Genomic DNA, 18,549 nt, shown 5'->3' with positions numbered 1-18,549 from the left:
AGGGTGAAAATTGAGGTGTATTTTTGAATGCTTGTAAAAAACCATCCATAAATTGGTCCATACCTTCCATACTATTTAGGATAGATATGAAACCTCCTGCTGAATTGTGTACAGAACCGGTACATGTACATGTACCATACAGGTACATGTACAATGTGGGTCTAGGCATTCACTGCGTTTAGGGGACAGGTTCGTTTGTTAGGGAAATTTGAACTGAGTTGTGGTGACATTTCTGAGTTCCCACAATGTGTTTGGTCCCCACAAAATAGGTGAAATGTCCAGTGTGTGTCCAAACAAATGTGGTGTGGGAGGTTATTTACATGTACATGTACACTGTACGTGTATGTTCGGTACATACATTGTATATGTGTGCAATGCATTACTTCATGACATCACTGTGATTGGGACATCATCAGGTACCCTACATGTTCTAAATGTACATGTACATGTATCAAATTACCGGTATATGTTGTAAGTTACATACCGGTACATGTACATGTAGGATCTACATGTAACTTTAACTTTTGAATTGAATGAGGTAGCACTTTTAGAGTCGTAGTACTGTAGACCATTGCTTGAGCAGCATCACTGATTGCAACAAACAAGTTGCTTGATCGCAACTTCCAGGGTAACCGGAAGTGCAATGATATGGGGTTATAACTGAAAAAGAGAAGATTTTCCTACACCCAACCAGACCCTAAGCTGTTAAAAGTTTTATTCTGAGCTCTACAGTTTGGATTGCTGACGTCACAACATGAAGGGAAAACCTCTTGTGGCCAATCACATTTATTTTGACATTTGAGATGTGTTTGCTGTTGAACGTGTAGATGTACATGTACATGTTCAAAAGTCACCTTTTCATCAACTCAGTGGCCCTGTCAGACTGTTATTTTCTCTCAGGTCCGTTTCAGGGATCTTGCTGCGTGACTGTGGTACACTAACTCTGTTTATTTTGTGCATGCCCCATTTCCATGCTCATGATTTCTGCCAACCTCGGCACGGATACACGTAGCATTGTGATCCAGTGGTATGTTGCCTACATTTTTATATTGCATGGCGCTTTTCCCTGTGGTGGTGCTGTGTGTGTGGCTCCCAGACATGCTTGGCATGCTTGATGGTGGAAGGAATAGCTTGCATGTGTGACATTAGCATCGGTGGAGTAGCCAAGCTGATAAACAACCCCGCTGCTTCTGTCTGCCCTGGACCTACCGGTACATGTACACTGTACATGTACGCAAATCTGGGAGTGGCTTATGAAATATGGCCGTTGCACAAAAGTGCGCCACCAAGAGTTTGGAACGCGTTGGCCAATCACAATGCGCGAAATTTGTCGACCCAATGCACGTTTGAAAAGGGTCAACAAATTTTGTGCGTTACGATTGGCCAACGTGTTGCAAACTCTTGGTGGGGCACTATTGTGAGTGGCCCGTATTGGTAGGGGATTGGACAGAAGATGAGCCACAGCCTTGTACTTGAGTTATGAGACTCACCATGTGACGTGTTCTTCATAAAATGGACCAAAAGGCAACTCCGGATGTCATTTTTCAAAACTTCTACAAGAGTGACTTTGATCGTGTAAAATACAAATTAGCACCTTCATAAAAATGATTATTTGGGTAAATTTTATTGGCTAGGATTTCAACAGGTTGTTCACATCCGTCAAAAATGCTGACATTCGAGACTTTAACTAATTAATTCCAATTAAGTTGAAAGATGGACACTGTCATTGTTGTCCCAGATACCGATATCAGCCATGACTTCCCTTATTACATTAGACATAAGGAATTAATTCACTGCTGTTCTCCTCCGGAAAAATGAACCCCCAAAGTTGAACATTATCTCATGGTCCATACTTTGAGAAGCCTGCCGTGGGCAATCAACTTTTCACATGTAGTGATGTATTGATGTACATGTACATTTACTGTATAGTGGGTTTGTCGTAAGGAGTCGACCATCAGTTCAGCAATGTACATGTACCACAGGGATGCGATTTGTCAAGAATTTTGCCAATGTCAGTTTAAAAATCAATTTTGGCTGATTTTTACTCTGGCTTTTTCTCCGAATTTGAACTTGTAACGTCAGGATCAGAAAATAAACTGTAAGTTGTATACATGTACCTGACGCATTACAATGTGGCTTTTATGATATTTACATGTACATGTACCGGTAGCATTTAGCATTCCCCATGCAGATGGAAAACCATTGTTTCTCGTCCTTTTACCGGTGGTAGTAATTGCTTTATTTTCCAATTGATCATTTGGTCAGAAGAATGGCTGAAGACCTCAATGTGGAATTGAATTTCGTTTTTATTTCTTCCTGTGACATTGCCTCTTAAAAAAAAATGGGTAATTCAGAAAAACGTTAAAAAAGTGGCTTAACCAATTCATTGTTTCTGCTTCTGCATGATTCCTTGTTTGTCACCTGTTCACATTCCTCCAACTGCGACGGTGACATAAATCTCGGGAAGCTGGTCCATCCTCAGTGACCCCTGACCTTTTGCAACCCCCTTGCGTTCTCTGCCCGGCAGGCAAGGCCATTCATAATGGCTAATCATCTCGTAATGCGATCTGGTTGACTTACCAGTGTAACGTACATGTACATGTACACGTAATAAACGCTGATCAGCAAGATTGCACGAATGCATACATGTACGGATGTACATGTACATGTATTACACTTGTACACAAGTACATGTACATGTACATGTATTACACTTGTACACATGTACATGTACATGTATTACACTTGTACACAAGTACATGTACATGTATGCATGCACATACAAATTCATTATACATGTACATGTACATGTACATGTGTTGTGATCAAGGTGCATCTCACCCTCCCCCCTTCTCCCCTGCAATGTTGGTTCATGCAGTGCATGTAGGCCTATTGTTAAGTTGTGCAAGTTGTATTTTCCATCATACGGTACCGGTACATTAACATCGCACAAAGTTTTTAGATATTTTTTGCACTACCGGTACATGTAGGGCCTACAGTATGTATACCCCCTCGCAAAACGGGCCCTGGAAATGCTTTTATGTGGATGGGGAGGAAAAGTGACAAAAGCCATGCTGTAGTTGGACATCTTCTGTCACCAGAATCTTGCAGTGACTCGCTACATGAACATTTTTTAGTGTAGATCTTCTGTGCATTCCAACGTTGATCCCACAAATGCTAAATGGATAGAGCGGCTTCAAGATGTTACCAGGTACAAATTTGGCAGTGGAAGCCATCAGTGTGGCACTACTGTAAGGCTTTGTTCCTTTTGAACAACAGACTTGACTGATTTCCCATTTGTAAGCGTGCTCTGCTCCTGCACATAATGATCCAAATGCAGTCACATGATCTGCAGTATTCTCTAACCTACATGTACCAGGGGCCTGGTGACCCACTAAATTAAAATCCGGCTATCAGGTTTGAAAAAATTTGGTGCATCACCTGGGAGTATTTTCTCTTACACCAAAGTATGTCAATAAAAAATTGTGTTTATGAATATGTCTAAATTGCTAAAATTACGAAACCTTCAAAACACTCAAAGGATACATGTAACTCTAAGATGCCCAGAAATGGTGTTTACCATTTTTTGGGGGGGGAGGGGGAAGGGATGGTAGGGGAGTCCTTGTGGGCCTTGAAACCAGTGGTTAGGATGCCCCTCCCCCAAGTATCAATATTAGTATTGGTTCCCACCACGCTTATCCGCCTTGAGCAGAAGCACCCTCCCCTCCCCCTTAGTCAGTTGAAAGGAGCTATGTTGGTCGGGAGTTTTCATTTTGCTGATAGCGAAGCGACCGTAATATGTGCATTTCCTAGTCGTTTGTGAACCAGCTTAGTGCAGTTCCGACCAAAGGAGCCTCTGTTGCTAGGGAAATTGCACCTTCTCTTGGTCCAGTTCGTGGCTCATTATTCAGAAATTAGAAAACACTAAATTTGCGTTTGAGGGATCCTGTAGGAAAATTTACACGCAGTGAACTTTCAGGTACAAAGCTGGATATCAAATCTTACAGTGCACATGGTGTATACGTACGTACGTACATGTACGTGTACATACATGTATGTACCGGTACATGTACATTGTACATGTACGTGCATACATTGTACCGGTACATGTACATGTACAGGCAGGTGTGCACAGTGCCTTGCTAATCATTCCTGTTCCAACTCTGTCTTCCACATTTTTCACACAAACAACATTGACAATGATTGCTATACATCCATTGTCATCCTCATGTGTCTTCTGTTTGTCTTGCAGACTGTCACATGCCAAGTAGAGGCCACTGGTGTGGCATTTGTCATCTTTGCCACCCAGCAGACAGCCAGCAGCGTCAAGCTTTCGACCTGCGATGTGGCGATCGAGAAACTGATTGGGAAGGTTGGTACCCGGTAGTTGGCTTCTGTATTTCTTGTATTGTTGTAGAGATACCAACCACCTTAAAGGCCCAATTTTAGAGCGGAAGTTTCCATGACAGGTTTCATTTGCTCAGCAAAAACCAGCAGGGAACCAGACGCATGCATTGTGCATTATGTGGTATGTTGGCCGGAACCAGTTTTTGCCGCGGAACTACTGCTGAGCCAGTTTCGCAGTAGCTGCTTGATGGTCAGCCAAAGAGGCTGTGCCCCTTGTGTTGACACATTTCTAGGCATGGGTTCCCTTCAATAATCACGTTGGTTGGTAATCTTGAGCAATAAACTGACACCACGGATTCCCGCATTAAAAGGACCTGTTTGTTTTACACGGATTCAGATCTCAGTCAGTGATCCCAATGCGGGTTCACTCTATCCTTTAGGCGGGTTCTGGTGTCAGTGAACCAACGACGGATCACTGATCGAGATTTGGATCTGTGTGAAACAAACAGACCCCTAGATAACAGGCCAATTTCATACAGTGTCATAGAGCTGCTTAAGCACAAAATTTGCTTAAGCGGGAAAAAACTTTGCATTAATGAATAAAGGTTACCAGCTCAAACTCTGATTGTCATGCTAACCAAAAAAGCCAGCTAAATACAATTCAAAAACAATGGAGTTTCAGCTGGTTACCTGATTTATCAAGTAAGGTTTTTTCGCGCTTAAGCAAATTTTGTGCTTAAGCAGCTCTGTGAAATTGGCCCCTGCAGGACATGAAAAGGTCCATGTCTTTAGAAGGTCCATGTCATTAGAAGGTCCATGCCATTAAAAGGTCCATGTCATTAAAAGGTCCATATCATTAAGAGGTCCATGTCATTAAAAGGTCCATGTCATTAAAAGGTCCATGTCATTAAGAGGTCCATGTCATTAAAAGGTCCATGTCATTAAAAGGTCCATGTCATTACAGTTTCTGTACATTGCGCATCCAACCAGTACTTAATTAGGGGACAGGTTTGATTCACATGGATCTGGATCGCAATCAGTGATCCCAAAGCTGGTTTGCACTATCCGTTGGGTGGGATCTGGTGTCAGTGAACCAATGACGGATCACTGATCGCGATCTGAATCCGGGTGAAACAAACAGGCTCGACATTTAAGCAGGTTCAATGTACATGTACATGTACACGTGTACCCATACATTTACATCGTAAATGGTACATGTTCATGTATCGTGCATGTACATATATTTTCTACCAATAAATTAAATTCATCTGTTCCTAATACACAGGAAACTTGAACAGGTAGTTTAATTACTGTACATGTAGCATGATTTTCATTTGATTACTTCTGCAGTTACACGTGTACCGTGCCGGTGTATACCCGGTACCAGTACATGTACCTGGTATCCATTATTATTTTAGCACAATTAACACCTGTTTCGATTGTCTGTTTGCACGCTACGTACACATGTAGCTCCAATTACAGGTATGTTTTGCCTTGTGAAGCTTGTCACACACTACTAATATTATTACTGATGTGATTGCATGTACGTACCTGGTGGTGTTATACATGTAGGCAGTGTGCTGGTACCCTGCAGTTGATTTCACAGACCGGTGCACAACTTATGCGTAAGACTTTTGCAGTGATTCTGGTTCTGGTTTGCAGTTAGCAGTTTACTTCAACGTGTACAACTGATTTTGTAAATTTTAGCCCAACAGATCTAGAAAAGGTACACACATTGTAAATGTTTCGCGTGTGTATTGTATTGTATTGCACTCGATATGATGTGATGCACAAATGGTGCAGTAAGAGCACGTGTACGGTACCCCGTTAGGTACATACCAGAACATGTACAAAATGTATTTAGACAGTCCATGTACCATATGTGCACCTGTGCACAGTGTACTGTACGTGTATACAGCTGCTGTTAAAACCTATCTGATGAAATCGGCTGCTGGGCTGCAAGTTGAAGCTACCGTATTTGCTCTTGTTGCATGTTTTCTGTCAATTGTGTCAGTACGCACTGTACCGCTATGTTACATACTGGTACATCGTGTATTCACACAGAGCATGTGCATAAGTTTACGTACATGTGCAAGACCCTGTCATCTTTGTACTGGTACATGTTTGTTTACATGTGTACATGTACATGTATGTACCTTACAGTATGTGCTGGTGTTTGCATGTGGTTGGTGGAAAGGTCCCAGAAACTACATGTAGGTCTCTAAAAGTGTTTGTACGGCTTTTAAAAGTCTTTGAAGTACCTGGTACTTTGTATTGAGAAGGGGCATACATATTGCATGTGCTTTTGGTAGATTTTGCATGGATTGAGCAGCTGTAACCATCCTGCTGGCGATAAACAGCTACAATATTGTTGAATGATGTTGGCTTCTATGAAATTCTTGCAGCAACCTTGTTGGCAATGCATCCTGTGCAGGTTGTCGGCTTCCACTTCACTGGTATGGCATGATTACATTATAATTCAGATGCAGCAACTTTTCTGATGTTGAAAATGTTACATAATGTATTAAATTCAACTGCTGTGTCCTTGCTTGTGCTGGGATTCTGTGTTATATTCAATACCAGTACTCGGCAACCTCACTGGCATTGGATTCTCTTGAATTCAACCGCTGCAACCTTTGCTGTACTGCATGTTTTTTCTTCTTTTTTTTTGCTACATGTACGGTACTGTTGGATTCTGTAGAATTCAACTGTTCGATTTTTTACAATCCGCAGCTTCAATGTTGCTCAGTGGGGATTCTCTGAATTTAACAGCTGCAACCTATTTGGAATTCAACAGCTTCAACCTTGCTGATGTTGAATTCTTTAAAAATCAACACTGCAGGAAAACTGTTGTTGGATTCTATATAGAATGCAAAACCTGCAACCTCCCCGGGAGTCCGTGTAATTTAATATCTGCAACCTCCTTGGTCCTTACATTTTAGATGTCAATCTGTAAACTTCTGAAGTAGGATTCAGTGATTCAGCCGGCACAGCTCCAGCATTTGGTTCCAAGTTCTGGATTCAGTTGGACTGGATAGCTCTACATGTCTGTACACTCATTGCTGTTGTTCATTTCTGAGGGAGTCAGTGGGCCTTTAAGTTGGTTGCATTAAGGGTCAAGAAGTATAGTTTTGCCATGATCCGAGCGTCAGGAAGTCATATTAATTTGCCTTAATTTAGGGCCAGAGGGTCAAAGCAATAAAACCACAGTTTGTTTGGAAGTTTTTATTGTTTTGCTTGTACATGTACATGTACATGTACATGTACTTGGTACCAATATACCAGTATTTTTTCGTTGCCAACTACCGATACGTACTGGTAACATGTAGGGGCCTGCTAATATTCAGAGCCCTAAAACATGTAAAAAGCTTGCACATGTACATGTACATGCATACATTGTTTGTGAGAAAAATACTCGTCCAAACATGAAGCCCAAAGGTGTGCTAAAATGCATTGATCCCACCAACTCTTGACTCATCTACTGTGAATTGTTGCCTTGGCAACTCCCATTACCCACGCTCAAGGTAGCCATCCTTAATGGCTGCTCTGGACTGGGATTCACAGGTGTTAACAACGGTTCTTATTCCACAAACAATGCCATTTATAGTTGGCTACCCTGGCTGATCAATGCCTGAGCAGCTGCTTGAATTCCAGCTCCTCGGTGATTTATGCAGGCTTTGCTGTGCATGTACATACATGTACACGTAATTTTGCAAGCTTTTGGGGGATCATCTGCAGTACTGACATGCTGCAGCAATATTTGTTCAGTTGAAATAAGTGAAGATCCTGTATGTTGTTCCATTCGTGAGTTACCGGTAAATAATCCATTTGTAATTAATGTAATTTTTTGTTAAAATCCTGTTGAAATCATTGTGTTCAGCTTGAAGGCATCTGCTCTCGTGAAAAAGGCCACTGAATATCTTTCTTTGTTTTAGTGAAAATGTGAAATATTACATAACCCCCCCCCCCGGATGTTGGTGCTTGTTATAAATGAAGTGCCCTCTAGTGCACTGTACATGTACCGGTACATGTACAGTACCATACAAGTACCGTAGTTCATGCATGAAGAACGTACATGTACATGTAGGGCATGCTGTTTTTTAATTGAAGAACGCAAGGAACCCTTCTCTTCCCTAAATGAGTATGCACTATGAGCACATTTAGAAATTTGACTGCACATCAGATTTGTGCATACTGGTTTACATGTGCATGTGTACATGAACATACATGTATGAAGCCATTTTTTTTTTTCTACAAGTCGCAAATCATTCTTGCACAGTTCGAATCACAAGTCGATTCTTTTCCAAGTCAGATTACCGGTACAAGTCATTTTCTCCCAAGTCAAATAACAAGGCATTTTGTTCAAGTACATGTAATGTCCATTACCGGTAGCCTCTGGTCAAGAATACAGCGATTCAAGCTACCGGTGGTCAGCAACACCGATAAATGTACCATAGGTGAACAGCTGCAAATTTGTTTCTACAGTATTTTGGTCACTCGCCTGCTTGGAGCACTTTAATTGCTAGCTGTTTTTTTGCCCATCGAGCTCAGTGGGTCTCAGCCAGCTTGATGAATGATTGGGCTTAAATTCCCACCTTGGCTTCTGAGCCAAATGCTACATGTACATGTACCGGTACTCACAAGCAAACACTCAATGTTTGCACTGCGCTGTTCATAAACCCGACACATCTCATCTCGTTTCTCTGTCCCCGGTCTTGTCTGTTGATTCTGTTGTTCATGGCAACCACGTAATTTGCTTCGTGCATGCACCGGTCAGTACATATTGTGCTTGCAACAGGCGGAATATTTGACGTACATGTACATGTATACTGCAACTGTTGCTACTGTGCATGTACTACTAAAAATATAATATCATTTGACATCATTTGACACATGTACATGTACATGCATTTACATGTACATATATATGTACTAGTACATGTATACATATTATGTCATTTGACATGGTATGTTCAATATGGTATGTTCATGTTGACATGGTATATTCAATATCATTTGCCAAAGCCACATAAAACAGTGTTTTTTGCTAGGTCTTGCTGAAAACCACAACATCTGAATCAGTATGCGGATTTCCACTGGAAAAAAAAAACTGATCCAAAGTCCATGCGCTGTCTTTACCTCGGTTAAGTAAACAAGACGACTTGACTCTTTCCCTGCGCAAGTCAGTACATTCATGGATGTTTCCAGGAGCAAAGATTTCAGTGATACATGTACATGCATTTGTGTGAGTGTGGGATGATGGGGGTTATGGGTAGATTTATGCTACCGGTACATACATGTACGTGTACACTGTACTTGTATAACTCTAAATACATGTACATGTACCAGTAGCTGCAGTTTTACCAACTCCAGGTTTTTTTCGAGCAGGCCCTGTGGCATCTCTGGTATTTGTACTGTTATCTCTCTTTAAAACTAGTGACTTTCTGTGTGCCTTTTCCTGTTCACCTGGTGTGCATCAAGGCATGCCTTGTGGGCAGCCATTGCGGCATTATAACCAAACCGGATGTTTGCTCTTGTCCTGTCACCCCAGGTGCAATGTAAAGTGCAGTGCCTCTCGGACGAGCTGCTGCAGGTCAATGCGGCGTTCGAGAGCAAGCCAGATCTGTCTCTGACCGTCCGACCGCAGACGTCTAGCAAGGTATAGTAAGTGATGCGTTTGCAGTGGAACCCCTCAGAGTGCCTTGACCCCCTCCAGTGGCATATGGTACAATGTACATGTAGCATCAGTGGGGGGGGAGGTATTTCATATACATTTACCATTTACAGTATATAACCCTCTCCAGATTTTGTAAAAAATAAAGTGCTCTTTTTCCCTTGTACATAGTACCACATTCTTCAAAAGTACCCTTGTTTTCCCTTCGCTGTTCACTGATGTTGGGCAAAATTTTGCGGCTGTGTAGAGCGCCATTTATTGTTCGATGCTGTCTCCTTGGAACAGCGCCACCCCCTTCCCTGCTTTCAGTTTTACAGATTTTGGTGACGGGCATAAAACGGTGCAGTTTACCTTTCACCGCCCGGATGCCGAGTGCCAGTTCTCACCAGCTACACGTACCATCCCCCACTCAAATAACCTTTGCTAAACTGCCTTGTGTGGCCTTATCCTTTTGTGTAACACCACGCGCAGCCTTAATACTACACCGTAAAAGGGGAACAGCAAGTTTTGCCTTGCCTTTGTATAAAAAAGCAGGGCACCAAGGCAATTGTCAAAATTATCAAAGGGCTTTAAGGCAATAGTTCAATTATTGCATAGGGCAGCAAGGCAGTTTTGCAAAATGGGACATTATTAAAAAAAAGATGTAAATAACATATTTTGACTGAAATAAAAAGTATGTAGACTGTAGCCTTTTCTGTTTCCTTGATGAAAGGTTAGATTTTATTACCGGTAATCAACAGATGAACCTGTTTTTACAGTGGTTGTGAAATGAAAATAATGGAGAAATACAGTGACAAACTTTCAACACCAACGCTCAAAAAAATTGCAATATTTTGACATCGCCTGGTTTCCAATCTCAGCGTACTTGTTTAATACATTTCTGGGGTCGTTAACAGACTGACAAATTTTGCGTTCGTCTGAACAAGTTAGAAAACTATTTTTTCACTGAAATAATTTCTCCCCAAGAAGAGTTGTTTGGTGAATGGATAACTGCTAGGTAAAAATTCTTTCAAAAAGGCTTGCTTGATCTTTCTTATGTTTATTGTAGGCCTAACGTTACAGGAAGCGGGCACTAAACTACACCATCGCCGAAACAAACATGATCGTGGCTTACCCAAGAAATGCATCCAGTTTTCTGCATTTTGTTGCAGCTACACAGAGTTGGATCTTTTTTTAATTTTTGAGCTGCCCTGCGTAAGACATCTCAAACTTGAAGTTGGAGCATGACACTTTTAATCTTGTTAATTCGGTGGGCTGGCAAAAGTACAGTGGTCTGGGTAGAGACTCGAACCTAAGCACATCATGCGTGCTAGTTTAGTCCGAGCCATGCCATTTGTTAGCTGGTCGTGCAAGCGAATGCCTATTGAAAATGACACTTCAATTTAGTGCAGACACCAGCGAAAGTTAGCAACCGACGCGTGCTGCGCTGTGCACTTTCTCCAGTGAATCACTTACGCGTGTTTTACAGCTGTACACTGTACATAATAGGGCCTACACGTGTGGAGGTACAATTGTCACTGTACATAATGTTTTGACATCACAGAACAAAGATGAGCTTTTCTAAAAATACAGCCGCCAGTCGCCGGTGTTGTCAGGACTCGAAGGTACGACAGCAGTGCTCTGGAAAGGTGTGGCAAATCTTTGCCGTGAAAATGGGCATTTTTGGAAGGCATCATGGCAATGGCTGAGGGCATCGATGGAATGTGCCGTCGTGTAATATCAGGGCTGACACCACGCGCATACACTTATGAACCTTGTAAATACGTACATTTTCAATGTATGTAGCAATTATTTCAAGGATGGATTTGCGCCAGGGAGATTTTTGGATTTTTGCCCTGCCCGACGTCTATTTTAACATTGTATGCTCAGTGTATGCCCCAGAAGGCTTGTGAAAAAACTACAAGCGTACTCGGGTGGGACTTGAACCCACTCAAAAATGTTTAAACCTGAATTTAGTGTGTCCAGAAAACACACATTAAAACCTTCCAAATTGTTACATTTATAAATGGAATGTTACCAATTGAATATTGGTACGGGGGGGGGTGTACATCTACATGTACGTGTAGATGTCAACAGTAACGTGCTCCACATGGCTTAAAAAGAAATTACCTCAAATGCAGCTGATGCACTGTTTGGTGAAGAAGTCTTCTCTATAATAGCTTGAAAGACATCAGTGCTCCTGGAATATATTTTAATATTCATGCTTCTTGAAAAAGTTGGAAAATAGCCCAACTATTCCCTCTCGTCGGAAAGTCGCTCAGGTTTCTAAATGCAGTGGTTCATCACCCTATTGTGTGGTTTGGCCACTCTTAGTACAAACGGCCCCACAAGAAACCACTCTGTTCCATGTGTTTGTACAACATGGAGTTTGCATTACCACTTGTCTGGGTGTACATGTAAATGGGCCCTTAGGCATGTAAAAGTACCGTAAATGTACGTGTAGATCGGAACATTGTCGAAAACTTTATTTCCCAGTCAGTTTGATCTTGAACTGTGTTGTACTGTATGTATTTAAATTAGCACGTTTGCTTAAATGCGATAGCTTTTTATCCTTGTGTCCTGACAGAACGACCCGGTGGATTTGCTTCTGGTCGAGGAGATTGTCCGTGGGGCCATCATGGGGGCAATGACCTGCGTTGACCTCTCCACCAAGACGGTACCCCGAGAGGTACTGACACCCACAATGGGCCCCATCAGTATGTCGCAGCGTTCAGCGTTCCATCAGCCCCCAGTATGTATGGTGTGTTTGAATACATGTACATGTAGGTCTTTGGTTCAAGTTGGCTGTCTTGTAGTTGATAAACTTCTCCCTCATCCATATTTCCCTCAAACAAAACAGTCAGGCTTTTCCAGAATTTGTTCATCAGCGTTAGGTTGAACAAATAAATTGATCTGGATGGGATGTAGACAGGCAATCTCTGGAATGCTACCCTGGCATTCAATCAGCTGAGCTTTCCAGGCCTGAGCTGGCATTCTCCCAATCTGTTACTAATGACATTGCATGTTGGATGTTGTGGCTGACAATCAAGCCGTGCAAGTCATGTCACGGTTGAAGCGGACAGTGCTGCAGATATGGGAAATGGCACAGGGGGATCATCAGGGAGAATGTCAGACTGTTAAATGGAAAGCCACTGTCCAAATTGCCTGGCTGTGGCTGTGGATGAAGTGTGCCTATGAGAGTCGGTGGCTAGTGGCTGCCGTCATCTCCCATAAGTATCTGTATTTGTCCCACCACAGCCAGTTGATTTGGACCAGGCCTTAATCATCAAACCTTAACAGCTCTCCATTGGAGGACTGGGGACTGTATAGACAAATTTGGATTGAGGAATGCAGTTGGAGATGCAAAAACCACTTAAACCTGGCGGCACAAGTCAGTCCTGAACACTTGTGCTCAGTTTGACGAAAATCTTTACAGTGAACCTATGCAGTCACCTGTATATACATGTACATGTATTCACTACAACTTTTTAAATGTTACTTCTCAGCATGAAACAGAAATTAGCACCCAAAGCTTATGACACTCCATGTACATTAGGGACACAGTAAGGGTTAAGAGGAATCCAAGAAACGAAGTTGTTCTCTTTTTACCAAGCAACATGGAACAACCTGTTGTCATTTCTTTGAAGGTTTTGACGGGTAAACAATGTTCTCAATCAGCCAGTTGGGTATTCAAAATGAAGCGCGTCCGAATTCATTCGGACGTGTTTCATTTTTGTTTCCATTTCTGTTTTATTGCGATGTGTTTGTGGCACCTGTACATGTACCTGTGCTTTTTAACGTGTGTTCTAACAGTGTGCTGTTGGTGTCTCTTGCTTTCCTGCTACGTACTAAATGTCTGCAGTCAACATATAGCTCTTATAGTGGCCGTTGTTCCATCAGGGTATGTATTGCCGAATATAGCTGAGGAGAGGCCTCAACCTCAGAGCGTAGGTAGAGGGCTGTGCCCGGTGCCGGCTGACTTTACGTTGGGTGCATTGATGCTTGCGAGAGGTTCATACATTCCTATTGATGAGGTGCAGTGGAGCTTCTTGGTTCATGCGTTTTTCCTTGTTCTTGTAGGCTAATACCAGGTTCTTTTATTCTGTAGCAATGCAGTTCTCACTTCATTTGAACCTCAAAAGCTTCAGCCTGTCTTCCTCAATGCTCGGGCTTATATAACACAACATAGATGGGTGTACACGTTACTAGTTATGCTACTTATGACAGGTCTTAAGGGGGCTACTCATATGAGGCTTTTATTCTTGCTCAATGTACACCTCAGTGGAAATGAGACTGGCGCATGAGTCAGTCCGAGATGTTCAGATACGGAGTACTCTGATTTATCTTGTGTCTCAGAAAACCTATCGAAGGTTTTCATAGCACTGGATTTCCAGATGGCTACATATTCTATCGTGAGTCTCAGGCTGCGTCCGAATCTGTTGTCTAGAGCTAGGTCTACCGGTAGGAGTCGCTCCATAGGAGATGCATTGAGACATCTAGACAGACCTACGGTAGCTGCAGCTCTGGAAGCCAGTTTTGGACATGGCCTGAGGTGCGGGCAGTCACCATGACTTTGAACCTCTTACATGATTGTATGATGAGCCCGCATGTTCATATGCACCGTACATGTACATAGGTTCATACGTAAACATTGTGTAATGCATGCATGAGAGCTAAGATGCTCAAAAGTTGGTACATGGACATGCTCATACATGTGTGAACCTCCTGCATTCTTTTTGAACCTCGGATTTCTTTACCTGTGCAGTACAAGTGAATTATCCATGAATCTCAGGAAGTTTTGGCCACAGACTGTGCACGAGTAGTTATTATGGCGTCGTAGCACTGCATGGATAAAAACGTACATGACCTGGGTAGTTAGCACGAAGTGTCTGTAACCAAGACCTCCGTAGACCTCACAGAAGGAATGCATGAACCTCTTTGCGAGCAGTTGAGGCACTATGAGGTGCTGCACATAATCAGTACACTGCGTTTTAATGAACAAATCGGTAGTTACAAGTGCCCTATCTTATTTGCAACTATACATTTGCGTTACAAAGAATAATAAGAGCCCTGGAAGTTAATTGAATGCAATTATGGAATGCACAAGTTGATTTGAGGTACGGTAAATATGGGCATACCGATTCCTCAAAACAGCTTACTATACATGTAGTACTAATAGGTGCTGTGCATGTGAGATGAGCTATCCGATCACTTTAAATGTACATGTACATTGGACTGACCACAGCATGAAGTGTATGTGTACATAGAGTACCATTATATCACAGCGTTGCTAACCTCTCACACCTCGAGCATCTTTTAACTATTCCATTGACAGATATTTTACTTTTACATTTAACCTACTAACTACCTGTAGTGTGCTAATCTCTGATTTGTTACTGTCACATCCCACGATGCCTGGAAATTGTACTTGCATGGTGTACGTTTACTAGTGCAAGTACTAGCAACATGTAGAATTTGGGAAAGGAATTGTATTTGGCGAGTTATTGTATAAAATGTTCGTACATATAGGTGCACCTGTACATGTGGATAGTGGTTCTGACAAAATCTGTTTGGGCATGGCTATTTAAGTCCCCCTCCCCCCCGCGACTCATGGCACAACAAGCCTGCTAGTACAAATAGTCTCCTTGGAATCAAACAACCAAGAATACCCACAGTTCTGTTTCCTCTGAATGGTTTGTCAGTCCATTGGGGATGCTCTCCTTAATACTGCCTTTGCTGTTGTCTGCCATGGATGGTGGGGTAGGTACATGTACCTGTGTAAGGGTTTATGTGCACAGTTGAACACAGATAAAAAGAGCACTGTTAGTGCTCTAGGAGATCATGGGTATAACAAAGACAATCTTAGGTCCTACGTCTTTGTTTTTCTTTGTTTTTGATTTCTGATGATGGGTATAACAAGGACAATCTTATGTCCTAAGTCTTTATTTTTCTTTGTTTTCCTTACTAATGAGTATAACAAGGACAATCTTAGGTCCTACGTCTTTGTTTTTCTTTGTTTTCCTTTACTGATGAGTATAACAATGACAATCTTAGGTCCTAAGTCTTTATTTTTCTTTGTTTTCCATTACTGATGATGGATATAACAAGGACAATCTTAGGTCCTAAGTCTTTATTTTTCTTTGTTTTCCATTACTGATGATGGATATAACAAGGACAATCTTAGGTCCTACGTCTTTGTTTTTCTTTGTTTTCCATTACTGATGAGTATAACAAGGACAATCTTAGGTCCTACGTCTTTGTTTTTCTTTGTTTTCCTTTACTGATGAGTATAGCAATGACAATCTTAGGTCCTAAGTCTTTATTTTTCTTTGTTTTCCATTACTGATGATGGATATAACAAGGACAATCTTAGCTCCTAAGTCTTTATTTTTCTTTGTTTTCCATTATTGATGAGTATAACAAGGACAATCTTAGGTCCTAAGTCTTTGTTTTTCTTTGTTTTCCATTACTGATGAGTATAACAAGGACAATCTTAGGTCCTAAGTCTTTGTTTTTCTTTGTTTTCCATTACTGATGATGGGTATAACAAGGACAATCTTAGGTCCTAAGTCTTTGTTTTTCTTTGTTTTCCATTACTGATGATGGGTATAACAAGGACAATCTTAGGTCCTAAGTCTTTGTTTTTCTTTGTTTTCCATTACTGATGATGGGTATAACAAGGACAATCTTAGGCCCTACGTCTTTGTTTTTCTTTGTTTTCCATTACTGACGATGAGTATAACAAGGACAATCTTAAGTCCTACGTCTTTGTTTTTCTTTGTTTTCCATTACTGATGATGAGTATAACAAGGACAATCTTAGGTCCTACGTCTTTGTTTTTCTTTGTTTTCCATTACTGATGATGAGTATAACAAGGACAATCTTAAGTCCTACGTCTTTGTTTTTCTTTGTTTTCCATTACTGATGATGAGTATAACAAGGACAATCTTAGGTCCGAAGTCTCTCTTTTTCTTTGGTTTCCATTGCTGATGATGGGTATAACAATGACAATCTTAGGTCCTAAGTATTTGGGGTTTTTTGTTCTCCATTACTGATGATTTGTATAACAAGAACAATCCTTGTCCTAAGTCTTTGTTTTCCATTACTGATGATACAAGGTAACTATTATAACAAGTGATTTTTCTAAAGTCCCAAGGACCATGTTATAATAGTGTTCCTCTGTACTCTCGCATACCTACATATACATGTATACACAGTACGTGTAGACATATTGCTGACCTTGAATTTCTCGAGCAAAATCCGTAAATGCTAATCAGATACTTACATGTACATCATATCATTACAAAGATTTTTTCTCCTTCAAAGTTGTCTTAGTTTGCCATAAACGCTTCCAATTCCTTTTTAGTTTTGCTGCAAATTAATAAGTGGTTGACAATTTACAAGGGAAGGGTTTACTACATATACATGCACTTGCTCGTGATCTGATGTTCCCATGAAACCAAGGGGAAGTAAACCTGCAACAGAAGTCGGATGCATAAAGGCTAGATGAGGTCTTTGGGGAATTGTTAGTTCTTACATTTTCATGCAGTTGCATGGACCAGCTGAACCAAACGTTAGAAATTACTTCTGAGAACAATATTTTGAAGATACCTGGCAACTTGCCTTGAAAATATGAGTAGTTGATGCCACACATTCCTGATCTTATTAAGTGAGATCTGATTTGTTGAAATCTGAATCCCTTTCCTTGAGTGCTCGGATAATACATGTACCAGACAGCTGTCAGCAGTGTATGCATCATGTTACCAGTTGAAGAAAATGAGAACGTCAAAGATGCAGAAAAGAAATTTGCCTTTTGACTCCGGCCAGGTTTTGTGGGCACAGGGCACAAGCTTGCCAGCAGAGTTACTGTAGCAATGCTGCAGAGGTTTGAACCGGCCACTCACAAGTGCCTGCACGAGTTCAGCCGCAGCTCCAATCACAACTCAAACAAGTTGAATCGCTACTCAAATCTCAAGTCAGCTCAAAAGTAACACGACTGCAAAGGAATGGAAAGTAATGCTTTTATGTGAACTCACTTGGACAGGTTGTGATGTAAGGCTCTACATGTAGGTAACTTGTAGTCGCAACTCTGTATGCATTTTAGTTCATTCTGTAAAGCCAAAATGTAGCACATACAAGCCAACATTTTCTTTGTTTATTTGCAACAACAGACAAAAAAATCTAAAGCCAGATAAACAGTCACCTTTCTTTCATTCAGTGCCTAAAGCGTCTTGGTTTGGTAGCCTAGCCCAGTGGGGACAATAATGCGTAATCATGCAGTGGAGATCTTTGAAACTGTACTTGCATGCTGCATCCGTTGTTGGGAACAGGTCAAGCTTCCTCCCTGATCGGACACGTCAGTTTAGCTACTAGATTGTAGAGGTCTCAAGAGGAGGAGACAAAACAAAGATTTTCAGTTACCTGATGCCTGGCATGCCCTGAATTTACCTGTAGCCGACTCCTGTGTTTTTCTAATCTTTCCCCTGTTCATGCTTGCATTTTACATGTGGAATAACACAACGGGTCTCATGTTTCTGTGAATTTCCTGT

The 18,549-nt window shown here is 41.5% G+C and overlaps 1 protein-coding gene across 13 annotated transcripts in view; it reads left to right on the top strand.

Annotated features, from left to right (window-relative positions):
• LOC110988350 (phospholipid transfer protein C2CD2L-like) overlaps positions 1-18,549 on the top strand; it is an 85,743-nt gene that overhangs the window by 11,657 nt on the left and 55,537 nt on the right. For 11 of the 13 annotated variants that reach the window (XM_087141910.1, XM_087141906.1, XM_087141901.1 and 8 more), the window contains exons 3-7: positions 4,253-4,372; positions 5,818-5,829; positions 9,899-10,006; positions 12,588-12,752; positions 13,863-13,901. In XM_087141910.1, coding sequence (XP_086998036.1) covers positions 4,253-4,372; positions 5,818-5,829; positions 9,899-10,006; positions 12,588-12,752; positions 13,863-13,901 — 444 coding nt within the window. The remainder of the gene's footprint in view (positions 1-4,252; positions 4,373-5,817; positions 5,830-9,898; positions 10,007-12,587; positions 12,753-13,862; positions 13,902-18,549) is intronic. The other 2 variants (XM_087141899.1, XM_087141903.1) reach the window with 2 other exon arrangements.

The sequence above is a fragment of the Acanthaster planci genome, linkage group LG10 (genome assembly GCF_054643075.1).
Source record: "Acanthaster planci isolate LZ-2023a linkage group LG10, COTS_SCS, whole genome shotgun sequence".
Taxonomy (NCBI): Eukaryota; Metazoa; Echinodermata; class Asteroidea; order Valvatida; family Acanthasteridae; genus Acanthaster; species Acanthaster planci.
Note: the sequence above shows the minus strand (reverse complement) of the source record. Positions and strands in the feature narration are given on the sequence as shown.